Consider the following 17,701-nt stretch of genomic DNA (forward strand, 5'->3'; position numbering starts at 1 on the left):
GGTCCTGGCTAGGAACGGCTCTTGGCTGGTCCTGGCTGGACGGCTCTGGCTGATCCGGTCTGGTCGGAAGCTCTGGCTGATCCGGTCTGGCGGAAGGCTCTGGCTGATCCGGTCTGGCGGAAGGCTCTGGCTGATCCGGTCTGGCGGAAGGCTCTGGCTGATCCGGTCTGGCGGAAGGCTCTGGCTGATCCGGTCTGGCGGAAGGCTCTGGCGATCCGGTCTGGTCGGAAGGCTCCGGCTGATCCGGTCTGGCGGAAGGCTCTGTAGGCTCATGGCAGACGGCAGCTTTGCAGGCTCATGGCAGACGGGCAGCTTTGCAGGCTCATGGCAGACGGGCAGCTCAGGCGCCGCTGGGCAGACGGGCAGTTCAGGCGCCGTGGGCAGACGGCAGTTCAGGCGCCGCTGGGCAGACGGGCAGCTCAGGCGCCGCTGGGCAGACGGCAGCTCAGGCGCCGCTGGGCAGACGGGCACACCTGTAGGAAGGAGACGGAGAGACAGCCTGGTGCGTGGTATAGGCACTGGCTGCGCTGGAGAGGAGGAAACAGCTGGAAGAGAACCCGGAGAGACAGCCTGGTACGGGGGGCTGCCACCGGAGGACTGGTACATGGAGGTGGCACCGGGTATACCGGACCGTGAAGGAGGACACGTGCTCTTGAGCACCGAGCCTCCCCAACCTTACCAGGTTGAATGGTCCCCGTAGCCCTGCCAGTGCGGCGAGGTGGAATAGCCCGCACTGGGCTATGCAGGCGAACCGGGGACACCACCTGTAAGGCTGGTGCCATGTACGCCGGCCCGAGGAGCGCACTGGTGGCCAGATGCGTTGGGCCGGCTTCATGACATCCGGCTCGATGCCAACTTAGCCCTCCCAGTGCGGCAAGGTGAATAGCCCGCACTGGGCTAAGCACGCGTACTGGGGACACCGTGCGCTTTATCGCATAACACGGTGTTTACCAGTACGACGCCTTCTACCTTCCACGGTAAGCACGGGGAGTTGGCTCAGGTATCCTACCCGGCTTTGCCACACTCCTCGTGTGCCCCCCCCAAGAAATTTTTGGGTCTGACTCACGGGCTCCCAACCGCGTCGCCGCGCTGCCTCCTCATACCAGCGCCTCTCAGCCTTCGCTGCTTCCAACTCCGCCTTGGGACGGCGATATTCCCCTGGCTGAGCCCAGGGTCCTCTACCGTCCAGGATCTCCTCCCAAGTCCAGAAGTCCTTGTTGCTCTGTTGAGCATTCCCTTGCCGCTTGGTCTTAGCGTGGTGGGTGATTCTGTAAGGGCTGTCGCTCTCCTCATCCTCGACGAGGAGAGGAGAGAAGGATCATCAGACCAAAATGCAGCATTCGGGAAATAAGCCATCTTTTTATTTAACACGACGGCAACACGAAACAAAACACTTTCAAATAAACAAAACAAGAAAACGACGTTGACAAAACCTGAACATAAACTTACATAACTAAACGTAAACTCACGGACAGGAAACAGACGACATCAAAATAAACGAACAGCCAAACAGTCCCGTATGGTAACATACATACGACGACACAGGAGACAATCACCCACAAACAAACAGTGAGAACACCCTACCTAAATATGACTCTTAATTAGAGGAGAACGCAAACACCCTGCCTCTAATTAAGAGCCATACCAGGCAACCACAACCAACATAGAAACAGATAACATAGACTGCCCACCCAAAACACATGCCCTGACCTAAACACAATACAAAAACAACATAAAACAGGTCAGGACCGTTACAGTTTGCACTTACCCCACATTTCCCAGGAATATTATTATGTTACTGAATGTAAGTGCAAAGTATTTGCAGCGAAAAGTACACCAAATGTAAAATCCAGTGTAATGTTTGTTTTCAGTCTTGTGAACTGTCAATAATAATTTGGGCGTGGGGGGWGCTTATTTGTCCTGTTACACACAAGTGTTTATTTTTACATATCCAAACTCCCCCTGAGACACCCGTAGGGAGTGGAGTCATGGCCAGGGTCACCATTGTACAGCGCCCCTGGAGAAATTAGGGTTAAGTGCCTTGGTCACTTAACAGCTATAGATTTTTATTTTGTTTTCTCCGATTAATCAAATCAGCAACCATTTGGTTACTGGCCCAACATGCTAACCTCGAGGCTACCTGCCACCCTGTTGTGTCTTGACCTTTTGGTCTAATAATTTTCCCATCAACTCCAAACTGTTGTCTTTAAATTGCTACCATGGTTATACATATGCTTTTCATATTTCTTCTGTAAGACACATTTACATTTAGCCCTATCCATATAGGCCAATTCCAACCAGTGTAAAGGGCTAAGAGAATATTTAGGCATGAGATTTCAAACTTGCTAAATTTAATTAATGTCCCTGTTTGATATTTCCTGTTTGTTGACCGGTCAGTCTGCAACTTTTGAGGTTCGTATCTTTGACGTTTTACTGTATAAGCATGTGTTTGCAGTGGCTAGTTTTAACAAAACCAAATGTATGGATTGCAGCCACTCCTTGTCCATGGATTGCAGCCACTCCTTGTCCATCCATTGTGTTCAAGGTAAGGAAACATATCTTAATATGTAAATTTGCTGAACTATCCCTTTTAATGTATTGTTTTGTGTGCTTGGGGTTAGGCAGAAGGAACAGATGATGAAGAAGAATGGCGGGAAACCGGTTGATGAGAGAGAATTGTTCCACGGCACAGATCACTCTATCATAGATGTCATCTGTGAACAGAACTTTGACTGGAGGACCTGCGGTGTCAATGGAACACTTTATGGCCTAGGTGAATCTCTCTCTATTGCTATATCAAGTCACATAAAAGCAAATGTTTCTGCTAGACTTTTGAAACATTTGTCTCTAACACGCTGTTGTTGTTATTTTCCAGGGAGCTACTTTGCTAGAGATGCCTCTTACTCTAACGCGTACATAAGATCTCAGAGCAATAGCAAGAAGATTATGTTTGTGGCTCTGGTCTTGGTTGGAGAGTTCARCAATGGGTGTAAAACATACCGTCGTCCACCTCAGAAAAGCACCAGCAAGGTCCTCTACGACAGCTGTGTCAACTCAGAAAACAACCCATCCATTTTTGTTGTGTTTGAGAAACAGCAGATTTATCCTGAATACCTAATTGAGTACTCCTAAAATCCACAGGGGTCCATACCAATCTTCKACTGAAGACAACTGATATTTTGTGACTTGCTAACAGTCCTCACATGTTCTACCTACTGTATTTCTGTTATTTATTGAAATGGGGRTAGTGATTTATTGAATTGGGGCTAGGTTTTGTTATTTTTTTGTTATTATAATTATTTAATGCATATCGCCAAAGTTCAGTGCTATAGCATGATTGAAATTTAAAGGCAATGTTCCCACGCTCACAGTCGCTTCTAGTCCGTATCTTTTTATGTGTTATTTCTTACATTGTTAGCCCAGAAAATCTTAAGTGTTATTACATACAGCCGGGAAGAACTATTGGATATCAGAGCGACGTCAACGTACCAACATTACGACCAGGAATACGACTTTCCCGAAGCGGATCCTTTGTTCACACCACCACCTAGGGCATTTGATCTGATCCCAGAGACCGACCCAAAATAACGTTGCCTCAGAGGTAGACGGAYCGYCCTCCTGGTCAGACTTTGGAGGCTTGCACACCACCCACTGCTTCCGAGTATATTATTCGCCAATGTCCAGTCTCTAGATAACAAGGTAGACAAAATTAGGGCAAGGGTTGTTTTCCAGAGAGACATCATGGATTGTAACATACTGTTCCACGGAAACATGGCTCTCTCGGGATATGTTGGAGTCAGTACAGCCACCGGGATTCTTTATGCCGTGCCGACAGAAATAAACATCTCTCAGGGAAGAAGGGCGGGGCTGTATGTTTCATGATGTAATTGTAACAACATACAGGAACTCAAGTTCTTTTGTTCACCTGACCCAGAATTCCTCACAATCAAATGCTGACCATCTTATCTCCCAAGAGAATTCTCGTCGGTTATTGTCACAGCCGTGTATATCCTCCCTCAAGCTGATACCACAACGGACCTCAAGGAACTTCACTGGACTATATGCAAACTGGAAACCATGTATCCTGAGGCTGCATTTATTGTAGCTGGGGATTTTAACAAAGCAAATGAGAACAAGGCTACTTAAATTCTATCAGCATATTGATTGTAGCACTCGTGTGGGCAATACACTGGGTCACTGCTACTCTTAACTTCCGCGATGCATACAAGGCCCTCCCTTCGGCAAATCTGAACATGACTCCATTTTGCTCCTCCCGTCCTATAGGCAGGATGTATGCGTGACGAGAACTATTCAACCCTGGTCTGACCACTCAGGAATCCACGCTTCAAGATTGTTTTGATCACGTGGACTGGGAAATGTTCGGTGCAGCCTCAGAATAATATKAATTTATTCGGTGAGTGAGTTTATAAGGAAGTGCATGTTGTACCCACTGTGACTATTAAAACCTACCCTAACCAGAAACCGTGGATAGATGGTGGCATTTGTGCAAAACTAAAAGCGRGAACCACCGCAGTTAACCATGAAAAGATGACTGGGAATATGGCAGATTACAAACAGTGTAGTTATTCCCTCCGCAAGATAATCAAACAAGCGAAATGTCGGTATAGGTACAAAGTGGAGTCGCAATTCAACGGCTCAGACACGAGATGTATGTGGCAGGGTCTACAGGCAATCATGGACCACAAAAAGAAAACCAGCCARGTCATGGACACCGTCTTGCTCCCAAAACAAACTAAACACCTTTGCCCGCTTTGAGGATGATACCATGCCACCGACGCMGCCCGCTACCAAGGACTGCGGGCTCCCCCTCTCCTTCTCCGTGGCCGATGTGAGTAAGACATTTAAACGTGTTAACCCTCGCAGGGCTGCCGGCCCAGACGGCATCCCTAGCCGCATCCTCAGAGCATGCGCAGACCAGCTTGCTGATGTGTTTACGGACATATTGAATCTCCTTATCCCAGTCTGCTGTCCCCACATGCTTCAAGAGGGCCACCATTGTTCCTGTACCCAAGAAGGCAAAGCTAAATTAACTAAATGACTACCGCCCCATAGCACTCACTTCTGTTGTCATGAAGTGCTTTTAGAGCCTAGTCAAGGATCATATCACCTCCACCTTACCTGCCACCCTAAATCCACTTCAATTTGCATACCGCCCCAATAGGTCCACAGAAGATGCAATCGCCATCACACTGCACACTGCCCTATCCCAACTGGACAAGAGGAATACCTATGTAAGAATGCTGTTCATTGACTACAGCTCAGCATTCAACACCATAGTACCCTCCAAGCTCATCATTAAGCTTGAGGCCCTGGGTCTCAACCCCGCCCTGTGCAATTGGGTCCTGGACTTCCTGACGGGCCGKCCCCAGGTGGTGAAGGTAGGAAACAACATCTCCACTTCACTGATCCTCAACACTGGGGCCCAATAAGGGTGCGTGCTCAGCCCCCTCCTGTACTCCCTGTTCACCCATGACTGCGTGGCCATGCTCGCCTTCAACTCAATCAAGTTTGCAGACGACACGACAGTAGTGGGCTTGATTACCAACAACTACGAGACAGCCTACAGGGAGGAGGTGAGGGCACTCGGAGTGTGGTGTCAGGAAAGCAACCTCTCACTCAATGTCAACATAACAAAGTAGATGATCATGGATTTCAGGAAACAGCAGAGGGAGCACCCCCCTATCCACATCGACGGGACAGCAGTGTAGAAAGTGGAAKGTTTTAAGTTCCTCTGCGTACTCATCACTGACAAACTGAAATGGTKCACCCACACAGTGTGGTGAAGAAGGCGCAACACGCCTCTTCAACCTCAGGAGGCTGYATAAATTTGGCTTGTCACCTAAGACCCTCACAKACTTTTACAGATGCACAATTGAGAGCATCCTGTTGGGCTGTATCACCACCTTGTATGGCAACTGCWCCGCCCACAACCGCAGGGCTCTCCAGAGGGTGGTGCGGTCTGCACAACGTATCACCYGGGGCAAACTACCTGCCCTCCAGGACACCTACAGCACCCGATGTCASAGAAAGGCCAAAAAGATAATCAAGGACAACAACCACCCGCACCGCTGCCTGTTCACCCCGCTACCATCCAGAAGGCAAGYTCAGTATAGGTGCATCAAAGCTGGGCCATCAGACTGTTAAACAGCCATCACTAACACAGAGGCTGCTGCCTACATACAGACTTGAAAACATTGGCCTCTTTAATAAATGGATCACTAGTCATTATTAATGCCACTTTAATGTTTACATATCTTGCATTACTCATATATGTATATACTGTATTTTATACCATCTATTGCATCTTGCCTATGCCGCTCGGTCATCGCTCAGCCATATATTTGTATGTGTATATATTTCTTAATCCATCCCTTTAGATTTGTGTGTATTAGGTAGTTGTTGTGGAATTGTTAGATTACTTGTTAGATATTACTGCACTGTCGAACCTAGAAGCACAAGCATTTCGCTACACTCACAATAACATCTGCTAACCATGTGTATGTGATCAATAACATTTGATTTGCATTCACAGTAAATGCTGCATATGCCGGCTTAATCAGAAATGACCTTTATATTTAAATCACGCTATAGCGCTGAACTTCGGCGAATGGAATTGACCCAGCCCTAAGGTGTTTTACTTTCCTTTTATATAAGTCATGCATAACATAACACATGGCACAACGGTTCCAGAGGATCGACCTCTTTTTATATATTTCATTTTTTTAAGGCATGTGGCAATCCCACTCCTTACATATGTTATTGGTTGATGGAACAATGGTGAGAACACAGGAAATGAAGGAGAGAGATGTGAGTCAGAAGGGCACTGGGTCAGATTTGAACCCATGCCCACACAGTATATGTGTGCCAGGGTCTACGGCCCTGTAACCGCTAGAACACGGGTAGGTTTTTATTTAATGGTCATTGGGTCTTCTATATTTATGTACACATGGAAATTGTTACACTGCAATAAAATGGCTCTTTACTCAGTTTCTTCCTCATTGACAACATTCAAGAAATCAGACGCTAAATAGATAAAACATGAACTATTAAATGTTACACATTCTGAATGATTGTGAGAGATTTTTTTCCATTTCAGCATTTAGTCCACCGTTGCGTTTACTCTTTCATAGCATGTCATCATTATTCCTTTCAATTAAAATGGAATATTTCAGAATGTATATTGATAACATCTTTCCCTGATTTTGATTATTAATTTCACATTTAATGAATATGAAACATCAAATTGCAGAGCAACACTCCAAATCAACACAATTAATACCATCCCATTGGTATAAAGTCTATACAGTCAAGCTTAAAGAAATCATACACAGTAACATCAGAGCTTTTCAACTTAAGAGGCAATGAGAAATGGAGTGAGCTGATATTGCTTTCCGCTCTCATCGAGTCARGATCTTAAGAGTATTACCTTCATGTAAATCATAGCTGCATTTTAAAGATGAAAGATTTGGAAATCTGTCAGGGGGGGTCCTATAACATTTAGTCAATGCCTACACTGTTATGATGGATAGTTGCAAAGACTCACTTTCCAGTCAGAGCTGTTGGGAGAGACAATACCAATCCTTAAAGMGATAGTCCATCCAAATGACAAAAACATTCGGATTACTTTACCCTGTAAAAAGTCTATGGACAAGGTAATTGCATAGCATTTGGAGACAGTGGACAGGTAAACCAAACTAAAGCATGGATCGCTGTCTTATCCATAGACTGCTTACAGGAAAACCAATATTATATAATTTTGTAATTTGGGTGAACTATCCCTTTAATAGTTCATGGGCATGTTCTAACATACYTTATACTTTGAATTGATCCTTCCCTTTAATGCAGTCCTGCAGTGACTATTCAGTAACAATGGATATCAATATGAATTTATACAGATGTCAAGGAATGTTGTTATTTTGTTATAAGAAGAGTTTTGCCAGTCTTCCCCCTCCCATCAGCTCACAGTTTCCCCAGCATGCTTCTCCTCCCCCTCTCTCTAGTTCTGCAGAATCACCGTGGCGATCATTGTGCCATTGGCAGGGGCCTCTTGGAGGGCTTGACCTCCATTCAGTACACTGGCTGATTAAAAAGGTGAGCTGCCCCTGGCCCAACCTCACTTTTTCTGTGCAAATTGTCATTTACCATGGAAGCAGTTGCATAAAGTACTTAAGTAAAAATACTTTAAAGTACTACTGAAGTAGTTTTTGGGGGTATCTGTACTTATTACTAGACTTATTTTTGACAACTTTTACTTTTAATAATGTACTTTTTACTCCACACATTTTCCCTGACACCCAAAAGTACTTGTTACATTTTGAATGCTTAGCAGAACAGGAAAATAGTGCAATTCATGGACATGCCTACTGCCTCTGATCTGGCGGACTCACTAAACACACATGCTTAATTTGTAAATGATGTCTGCGTGTTGGAATGTGTCCCTGTCTATCCATAATTTTTCAAAGTAAAATAAAAATGGTACCGTCTGGTTTGCTTAATATAAGGAATTTGAAATGTTTTACTTTTGATACTTAAGTACATTTAACCAAATACTTTTAGATGTTTAAGTTAAAGAAGAGGTTAATGCTAGCCTGGACTCAGATCTGTTTGTGCTTTATTGCCAACTCTCTTATGTAAAGGGAGCGCCAAAAGTGTGACAATAACCATAGAAGTTAGCAAGACAGCACAAACAGATCTGGGACCAGGCTAGGTTAATGTTACTTTATGTTTAGCCTTAAAATAAGCAGTCACTGGATGGATAATGTATCTGTTTCATAGAAATCACACTACGTTCTAGAGAGCAGATACAGAACAGAGCTATTCTTCTGCAGGGGGATTCGCTGGTTCTCCCTCTATCTCTCTTTTAGTGATTGTCACATAGATGCCATTCTTGGGTCCGAGAGTGGTGTGAGACTTCAACTCCAGAGGAACCTACAACATACATGTAGAAGAGCAACATGTTAAAGAGCTAGGATACAGCATAGACTGGGTTGTATACATGTGACTCTGTATTTTCAATCGTATTATGACCTTTACAAATGGAGGTTGGGATAAGTGCCAAAATAAGAAATATGGGCCCGTATTCATAAAGCGTATCAGTATGAATGGTGATCTAGGATCAGTTTTGCTTTTTAGATCATAGATCAATATGCTTATATGGACAGGGGTGACCTGATCCTAGATCAGCACTCCTACTCTAAGACTCTTTAGAGAATATGGACTCAGAGGTTTAACCCACCTTGGTGTCTGTGCAGGCCACAATGTTGAACTTCCTGAAGACATGCACCAGGGCCATCTTGATCTCCAGCTGGGCCAGCCTCATGCCGACACAGCTGCGGGGCCCCGCCCCAAACGGCAGGTACACAAACGGGTGTCTGCTGGCCTTGGCCTCCACTGTGAATCTGAATGGCAGAGTAGAGACCTCAGTGGTCAGTATGGAATACAATCTGATACTATACTTCTGTGTTGTATTATCACGTGTCAATGTTGTCACTCCATGTTGTACAGAACATTAACATAATGTGAGGCAGTGACAGTGTACTGTAGCTGTGCTGTGTAACAATGTAGCTGTGCTGGGACTTCTCTATGGTAGACCGATAGAAATGGAACCTAATTACTGAGCTACAGTAGACTGACTGCCGCCTACCTCTCAGGGATGAACTTCTCTGGCTCGGGCCAGTACTCTGGATCATAGTGCAGATAGCCTGCAGGGATCTCCAGAGTGGCTCCCTTGGGTAGGAACTGTCCATTCACCATGCAGTCCTCGTCAACGTCACGGGCAAACCTGAAACAAAATGGTTGCTCAGTTTCCACAATGCACATAATGAAATGATGAACTATGGAAACATGGGGGACATTTATTTTATTTAACCTTTATTTAACTAGGCAAGTCAGTTAAGAACAAATTCTTATTTACAATGACGGCCTACCCTGACCAAGCCCTAACCCGGATGACGCTGGGCCGATTGTGCGCCGCCCTATGGGACTCCCAATCACGGACGGTTGTGATACAGAATATAACCATGGTCTGTAGTGACACCTCTAGCACTTAGATGCAGTGCCTCAGACCGCTTCGCCACTTGGAAGCCCAAACATGGCCATATACAGTACATAAGAGAGTTGTCTTGTGAATCATTCTAATGTCAATATTATCAATACTATAAGGCTCTTACCTAAACCAGGCGGGTAGAGGCGCAGAGCTTCTGATATGACCATGTCAAGATATTTCAGCTCCTGGACATTAGTGTAATCTGGTGAATCCTACAACAGAGAAAATAACACAATCCTGCATTCATATACTATCAGTCAATACTGAAAGCACATTTTACACCAAAAAAATCAAGAAAAGGAGCAAAGTGCAATTCATACTGATGCCAGCAGAGCGCAGCAACACATGTTATTCAAAACTATGCTATGGCTATGAGTTTATTTGGAGAGCATGGCTGAGAATGTAAGAGTTTGGTGTTTGTTACTGCACCAAACAAACCACAAAGATTAACTACATCCTAGATGAATGTATGGATGTTGAGAGTGACTGAGTCGACATTAACATTGTTAAACAATAACTACGCTGAACAAACACCCCGCTGTCCCTAAAACACTGKTGTTGTGCTCAATGTGTGTGTGCATGCTTGTACATGTGTGTGTGGTTCGGTGGTTAGAGGGCCAGTCACTGCCATGTGTGAAGAGTGTATGTGTGTCTGGGGACAATTGCAGAGGCTGTAAAGACGGGGCTCCATTGTCTGGCCTTCCTGTCACTTCTCATTGGCCGCCACACAGTTCCCCAGGGGAATGACATGTCCCTAATGAGCGCTAAGAGCTAACACTGCTCTCTGCTCCCCTGAAAAAGCCTAACCGCCGCTAGCTGCCAGACCTGTTGTGTAAGATGGGCTTGAGAGAGAGAGAGAGAGAGAGAGGGCTTTTCAATGTGTCTGTAGCCTAGTACCACAACACTCTCTGCCAGACTGTGGATGAAATATGTAGCATGCAGCGACAGTGTTATTTCCGCCTGTAGTGTCGGTGTACCTAATGATTATTCATGCTTGGTTTACTGCAAGGCCAGGGGAGAGGGAGCGTCTGTGGAGTTGAGAGTTAGTTGGAGCATTTGTATTCCGACGCCATGATTTCCTAATTATGCAGATTCAATGACAATCACTTATCCAAATCCTGCGGGGCAGTTTAACAAAGCTGATTCAACAAGTTAATCGGGAACACATTGGCCCCAGTGTGTGTCTGTGTGTGTATGTCTATCCGTCTGTGTGGTGTGTCTGTCRGTCTGTGTGCGTGTGCATCAAACACCCTGGTTCTGCACCACAGGGCGTGACAGGGCACAATGTTGTGAGGTACATCAGATATCAGTGTTTAGCATGTCTCAGCCCTTTAGTCATCAAATTAAGCCCATTGTTTATCCAACGGCACACAGAGACCTAGAAAAAACACACTCCCTTTCACTGAGGGATGGCACAGCAACATCTTCATCAAGATTTGGAAATGTGCTACATTTAGTGTACACTCTAGAAAAACATTTTGCAACAGAAAACAAAAAAGTGTTTCTTATTGGTCAAGTTCATCTTGTCCCTCCCCGTATTCTGCCATTTGCTACCTAATGAATGTGGGTTATAATACACAGGAAAGCTGCTGATGAGCAGTGTTCTATAACAGAGGAATAMGATTGACTGACCTGACCAACCTGACCTTACAGCGATCACAGTTTGGAATTCCCCCCTCCCAGTCACAGTGTGAGGTCAGACAGTAATAACCGAGGGCTCTGGAGTGGCTAATGGATGGAGGGACTGGGTGGAGAGGAGCCCGCTCTGTCTGTCGCCTGTCCTAGGGGCCACCAGAGGGCACAGGGGGCCTGGAGTGTGTGGTGAGGCTCCCCACCTTTAGATATCCTCCTAAGACCCCCTTAAGCACCTGAGTTGGTTTGATGTCCGCTTGGCTGCATCTACATGTGGTACAAGTGAAGCGGCGTCATGATAAGACTATGTCGGCGAGCATCTAGACCGTCATTGCCCTCTGTTTTGTGGGTGAACGTGCAATCACTAGAGAACAAACTGGCGAGCTCCGTCCGAGACTATCCTATCAACGGGACTTAAAGAACTATAATATCCTATGTTTCTCGGGAGTCGTAGCTGAACAAGGACATGGATAATATACATTTCGTTGTCTTTTCCATGCATCGTCAAGATCAGAAGGCAGCCTCGGGTAAGATAAGAGGTGGAGGGGTGTGTCTTTGTTAACAACAGCTGGCGCATGATCTCTAATGTCAAGGAAGTATCAAGTTTGGCTCACCTGAGTTAGAATACCTCATGATAAGCTGCATACCATACTAGCTGTCTATTTACCACCACAAACCGATGCTGGCACTAAGACAACACTCAACAAGCTGTATATGGCCATAAGCAAACAAGAAAATGCTCATCCAGAAACAGCGCTTCTCGTGGACAGTGATTTTATTACAGGGAAACTTGACCTCATTTGTAACAGCATGTCACCTGTGTAACTAGAGAACTAGATCACCTTTACTCCACACAGAAACACATACAAAGCTCTCCCTCGCCCTCCCTTTGGCAAATCTGACCATAACTATCCTCCTGATTCCTGCTTACAAGCAAACACTCGGGAAGTACCTAGGGATGGACATGAGTACTCAAACAGATGTCAATGCTTTATCTTTAACCAGAGAAATTCAAATACTGCAAAAAAAAACAAAAAAAACAAGCATCACACCGTTCTCCCAAAATTCCCTTTCCCCTCTCTCATTCAATTGCACTACCTCCACACACGCATGCTAAGCGTGTGCACACAAGCTCCCGTTAGGCCTACAGAAATGAAAGCCTATAAAACATATCTGATGGGCTAAACAAGCTACATTCCTTGCCAAATGGATTTATAACAAATTCAAAATGGACTGATTGATTGAAGTAGGAAAATATGTGTTCCAACAACGAGCTGCAGTTATGGAATAATTGTGTCTCATCTATTTTCCGCTTAACTTCGAGATTTTGGCAATGAGGCCCTTTAAATCAAATCAAATGTTATTTGTTACATGCAGATGTTAATGCAAGTGTAGCGAAATGCTTGTGCTTCTAGTTCCGACCATGCAGTAATATCTAACAAGTAATCTAACTTAACAATTTCACAACAACTACCTTYTACACACAAGTGTAAAGGAATGAATAAGAATATGTACATAAAAATATATGAATGAGTGATGGCCGAACGGCATAGGCAAGATGCAGTAGATGGTATAGAGTACAGTATATACATATGAGATGAGTAATGTAGGGTATGTAAACATTATATAAAGTGGCATTGTTTAAAGTGYCTAGTGATACATTTATTACATCKAWTTTTRKATTAMTAAAGTGGCTAGAGATTTGAGTCAGTATGTTGGCAGCAGCCACTCAGTGTTAGTGATGGCTGTTTAACAGTCTGATGGCCTTGAGATAGAAGCTGTTTTTCAGGTCTCTCGGTCCCAGCTTTGATGCACCTGTACTGACCTCGCTTCTGGATTATAGTGGGGTGAACAGGCAGTGGCTCGGGTGGTTGTTGTCCTTGATGATCTTTTTGACCTTCCTGTGACATCGGGTGGTGTAGGTGTCCTGGAGGGCAGGTAGTTTGCCACCGGTGAGGCGTTGTACAGACCTCACTACCCTCTGGAGAGCCTTACGGTTGTGAGCGGAGCAGTTGCCATACCAGGCGGTGATACAGCCCGACAGGATGCTCTCGATTGTGCATCTGTAAAAGTTTGTGAGTGTTTTTGGTGACACGCCAAATTTCTTCAGCATCCTGAGGTTGAAGAGGCGCTGCTACGCCTTCTTCTTCTTCACCACACTGTCTGTGTGGGTGGACCATTTCAGTTTGTCCGTGATGTGTACGCCGAGGAACTTAAAACTTTCCACCCTCTCCACTGCTGTCCCGTCGATGTGGATAGGGGGCTGCTCCCTCTGCTGTTTCCTGAAGTCCACGATCATCTCCTTTGTTTTGTTGACATTGAGTGTGAGGTTATTTTCCTGACACCACACTCCGAGTGCCCTCACCTCCTCCCTGTAGGCCGTCTTGTCGTTGTTGGTAATCAAGCCTACCACTGTAGTGTCGTCTGCAAACTTGATGATTGAGTTGGAGGCGTGCATGGCCACGCAGTCATGGGTGAACAGGGAGTACAGGAGAGGGCTGAGAATGCAACCTTGTGGGGCCCCAGTGCTGGGGATCAGCGGGGTGGAGATGTTGTTACCTACCCTCACCACCTGGGGGCGGCCCATCAGGAAGTCCAGGACCCAGTTGCACAGGGCTGGCTCGAGACCCAGGGTCTCGAGCTTAATGACGAGTTTGGAGGGTAATATGGTGTTAAATGCTGAGCTGTYGTCGATGAACAGCATTCTTACATAGGAATTCCTCTTGTCCAGATGTGTTAGGGCAGTGTGATTGCGATTGCGTCATCTGTGGACCTATTGGGGCGGTAAGCAAATTGGAGTGGGTCTAGGGTGTCAGGTAGGGTGGAGGTGATATGGTCCTTGACTAGTCTCTCAAAGCACTTCATGATGATGAAGGTGAGTGCTACGGGGCGGTAGTCATTTAGCTCAGTTACCTTAGCCTTCTTGGGAACAGGAACAATGGTGGCCCTCTTGAAGCATGTGGGAACAGCAGACTGGGATAAGGATTGATTGAATATGTCCGTAAACACACCAGCCAGCTGGTCTGCGCATGCTCTGAGGACGCGGCTGGGGATGCCGTCTGGGCCTGCAGCCTTGCAAGGGTTAACACGTTTAAATGTTTTACTCACGTTGGCTGCAGTGAAGGAGAGCCCGCAGGTTTTGGTAGCGGGCCGTGTCAGTGGCACTGTATTGTCCTCAAAGCGAGCTAAGAAGTTGTTTAGTTTGTCTGGGAGCAAGACATCGTGGTCCACGACGGGGCTGGTTTTTATTTTGTAGTCCGTAATTGACTGTAGACCCTGAACATATACCTCTCATGTCTGAGCCATTGAATTGCGACTCTACTTTGTATCTATACTGACGCTTAGTTTGTTTGATTGCCTTGCGGAGGGAATAGCTACACTGTTTYTATTCGGTCATGTTTCCAGTCACCTTACTCTGATTTAAAGCAGTGGTTCGCGCTTTCAGTTTTGCGTGAAGGATGCCATCAATCCACGGTTTCTGGTTGGGGAATGTTTTAATAGACGCTGTGGGTACAACATCACCGATGTACTTGCTAAMAAACTCGCTCACCGAATCAGCGTATTCATCAATGTTGTTGTTRGACGCTATGCGGAACATATCCCAGTCCATGTGATCGAAGCAATCTTGAAGCGTGGAATCCGATTTGTCGGACCTGCGTTGAACAGACCTGAGCACGGATGCTTCCTGTTTTAGTTTCTGTCTTTAGGCTGGGAGCAACAAAATTTTGTCGTGGTCAGCTTTTCCGAAAGGAGGGTGGGGGAGGGCCTTATATGCGTCGCAGAAGTAAGAATAACAATGATCCAGGGTTTAGCCGGCCCGGGTCGCGCAATCGATATGCTGATAAAATTTAGGGAGCCTTGTTTTCACATTAGCCTTGTTAAAATCCCCAGCTACAATAAATGCAGCCTCAGGATATGTGGTTTCCAGTTTACATAGAGTCCAATGAAGTTCGTTCAGGGCCGTCAATGCGTCTGCTTGGGGGGAAATATACACGACTGTGATTATGACCGAAGAGAATTCTCTTGGTAGATAATGCGGTCGGCATTTGATTGTGAGGAATTCTAAGTCAGGTGAACAAAAGGACTTGAGTTCCTGTATGTTGTTATGATCACACCACGTCTCGTTAATCATAAGACACACACKMCCGCCCTTCTTCTTACCAGAGAGATGCTTGTTTCTGTCGGCGCGATGTGTGAAGAAACCAGCTGGCTGTACCGACTCCGATAGCCCGTCTCGAGTGAGCCATGTTTCTGTGAAACAAAGAACGTTACAGTCTCTGATGTCTCTCTGGAAGGCAACCCTTGCTCGGATTTCGTCTACCTTGTTGTCAAGAGACTGGACATTGGCGAGTAGTATGCTCGGGAGCGGTGCGCGATGTGCCCGTCTATGGATCCTGACCAGAAGACCGCTCCGTCTGCGGCACCGTTGTTTTGGGTTGCCGGCTGGGATCCGATCCATTGTCCTGGGTGGTGGGCCAAACAGAGGATCCGCTTCGGGAAAGTCGTATTCCTGGTCGTAATGTTGGTGAGTTGACGTTGCTCTTATATCCAATAGTTAGTCTACTTCCCCAGAGTCAGATGGACTTGTAGATACCATTTTTAAGTCTTTGTGTCCAGTAAAAAGGAAGTTAGAGGTTGTTGTGCGAGCCAATGCTAACTAGTGTTAGCACAATGACTGGAAGCCTATGTGTATCTGTTAGCGTGCTAGCAGATACCCATAGACTTCCAGTCATTGCGCTAACATTAGTTAGCAATTGCGCTAGTGCTAGTTAGCAACTTCCTTCAAACTGCTCGCAGAGAAATAAAAATGGTATCCACAAGTTCGTCGGACTCTGGGGGCTCATTGCCAATATCCCAAAGTATCCTTTTAAGCCAGGGTTTCCCAAACTGGCCCCCACTGGGTGCACGTTTTGGTTTTTGCCCTGGCACTACACAGATTATTCAAATAGCCAACTCATCAAGCTTTGATTATTTTAATCAGCTGTGTAGTGCTAGGGCAAAAACCAAAATGGGCCCCATGACTGAGTTTGGGAAACCTGCTTTAAGCTACTTTGCGATCTCCTAGGGCCATTTAGAATTGGTTAGCTTATAACCCACCTAAACATAGGTTCCACACTGAAAATATGCAAAAACATTAGTTTGATAAAGACAAAGAGGGCATTTTCATCAGAATCATATGCCTACTCACCAAACAGATYTGGCTATAATTCATCCCCATGCAGTGTTCAATGTGGAATTGTTCATCCATTTAGAAAATTACAAAGAACAGGCAGAATAAACTAAATCCAATGTCTGTATATTGATTTTGGTTTGATTTTGGCCAAATTGAGCCCCGTTTCAAATGATCACTCTTTGAAAATATCTGTTCTGGGCACGAGATGCGCATCACTTCACACTGCTAAATTTTTTATTTTGAAATAGGTGTGTCTTGTCTGTGATAAGGCCTCAGGAAATAAGAGCGCCTTGTATGCTAAATTAATAAAACAAGGCTATGCCATTGCACAGCTATAGTTTTCTACAAGCGCCACTGCTGAGGTTACTGCCTTTTTAGAGATTGTGTTCCACAATGTAATATAACCTGTTGATATTACGGTTTCAATAAATTTATCTTAAATGGAACTTGATTTTTATTGACTGAATATGCACTGAACAAAAATATAAATGGAACATGTCAAGTGTTGGTCCCATGTTTCAAGAGCTGAAATAAAAGATCCCAGAAATTGTCCATAAGCACAAAAAGCTTATTTCTGTTGTACACAAATTTGTTTACATCCCTGTTAGTGAGCATTTCTCCTTTGCCAAGATAATCCATCCACCTGACCGGTGTGGCATATCAAGAAGCTGATTAAACAGCATGATCATTACACAGGTGCACCTTGTGCTGGGGACAAAAAAGGCCACTCTAAAATGTGCAGTTTTGTCAAACAACACAATGACACAGATGTCTAAAATTTTGAGGGATCGTGCAATTGGCACGTGCAATTGGCAATTGGCAGGAATGTC

At 45.4% G+C, this 17,701-nt stretch overlaps 2 protein-coding genes across 2 annotated transcripts in view; one reads left to right on the forward strand and one right to left on the reverse strand.

Moving 5' to 3' along the window:
• The window catches only part of LOC111962592 (protein mono-ADP-ribosyltransferase PARP12-like), a 47,034-nt gene extending 40,027 nt beyond the window's left edge, over positions 1 to 7,007 (forward strand). The window contains exons 11-12 of the mRNA XM_023985770.2: positions 2,622 to 2,773; positions 2,876 to 7,007. Coding sequence (XP_023841538.1) covers positions 2,622 to 2,773; positions 2,876 to 3,132 — 409 coding nt within the window. The 3' untranslated portion in view covers positions 3,133 to 7,007. The remainder of the gene's footprint in view (positions 1 to 2,621; positions 2,774 to 2,875) is intronic.
• On the reverse strand, positions 6,244 to 15,308 carry LOC111962596 (thromboxane-A synthase-like). The gene is made up of 5 exons (XM_070439836.1): positions 15,249 to 15,308; positions 10,191 to 10,278; positions 9,665 to 9,854; positions 9,257 to 9,419; positions 6,244 to 8,949 (listed from the first exon to the last, which is right to left on the reverse strand). Exons 1-5 carry the CDS (start codon positions 15,306 to 15,308, stop codon positions 8,836 to 8,838), a joined length of 615 nt encoding a protein of 204 aa, XP_070295937.1. The 3' UTR covers positions 6,244 to 8,835.
• Positions 15,309 to 17,701: the final 2,393 nt, after the last annotated feature.

Source organism: Salvelinus sp. IW2-2015, linkage group LG4q.1:29 (genome assembly GCF_002910315.2).
Source record: "Salvelinus sp. IW2-2015 linkage group LG4q.1:29, ASM291031v2, whole genome shotgun sequence".
NCBI lineage: Eukaryota > Metazoa > Chordata > Actinopteri > Salmoniformes > Salmonidae > Salvelinus > Salvelinus sp. IW2-2015.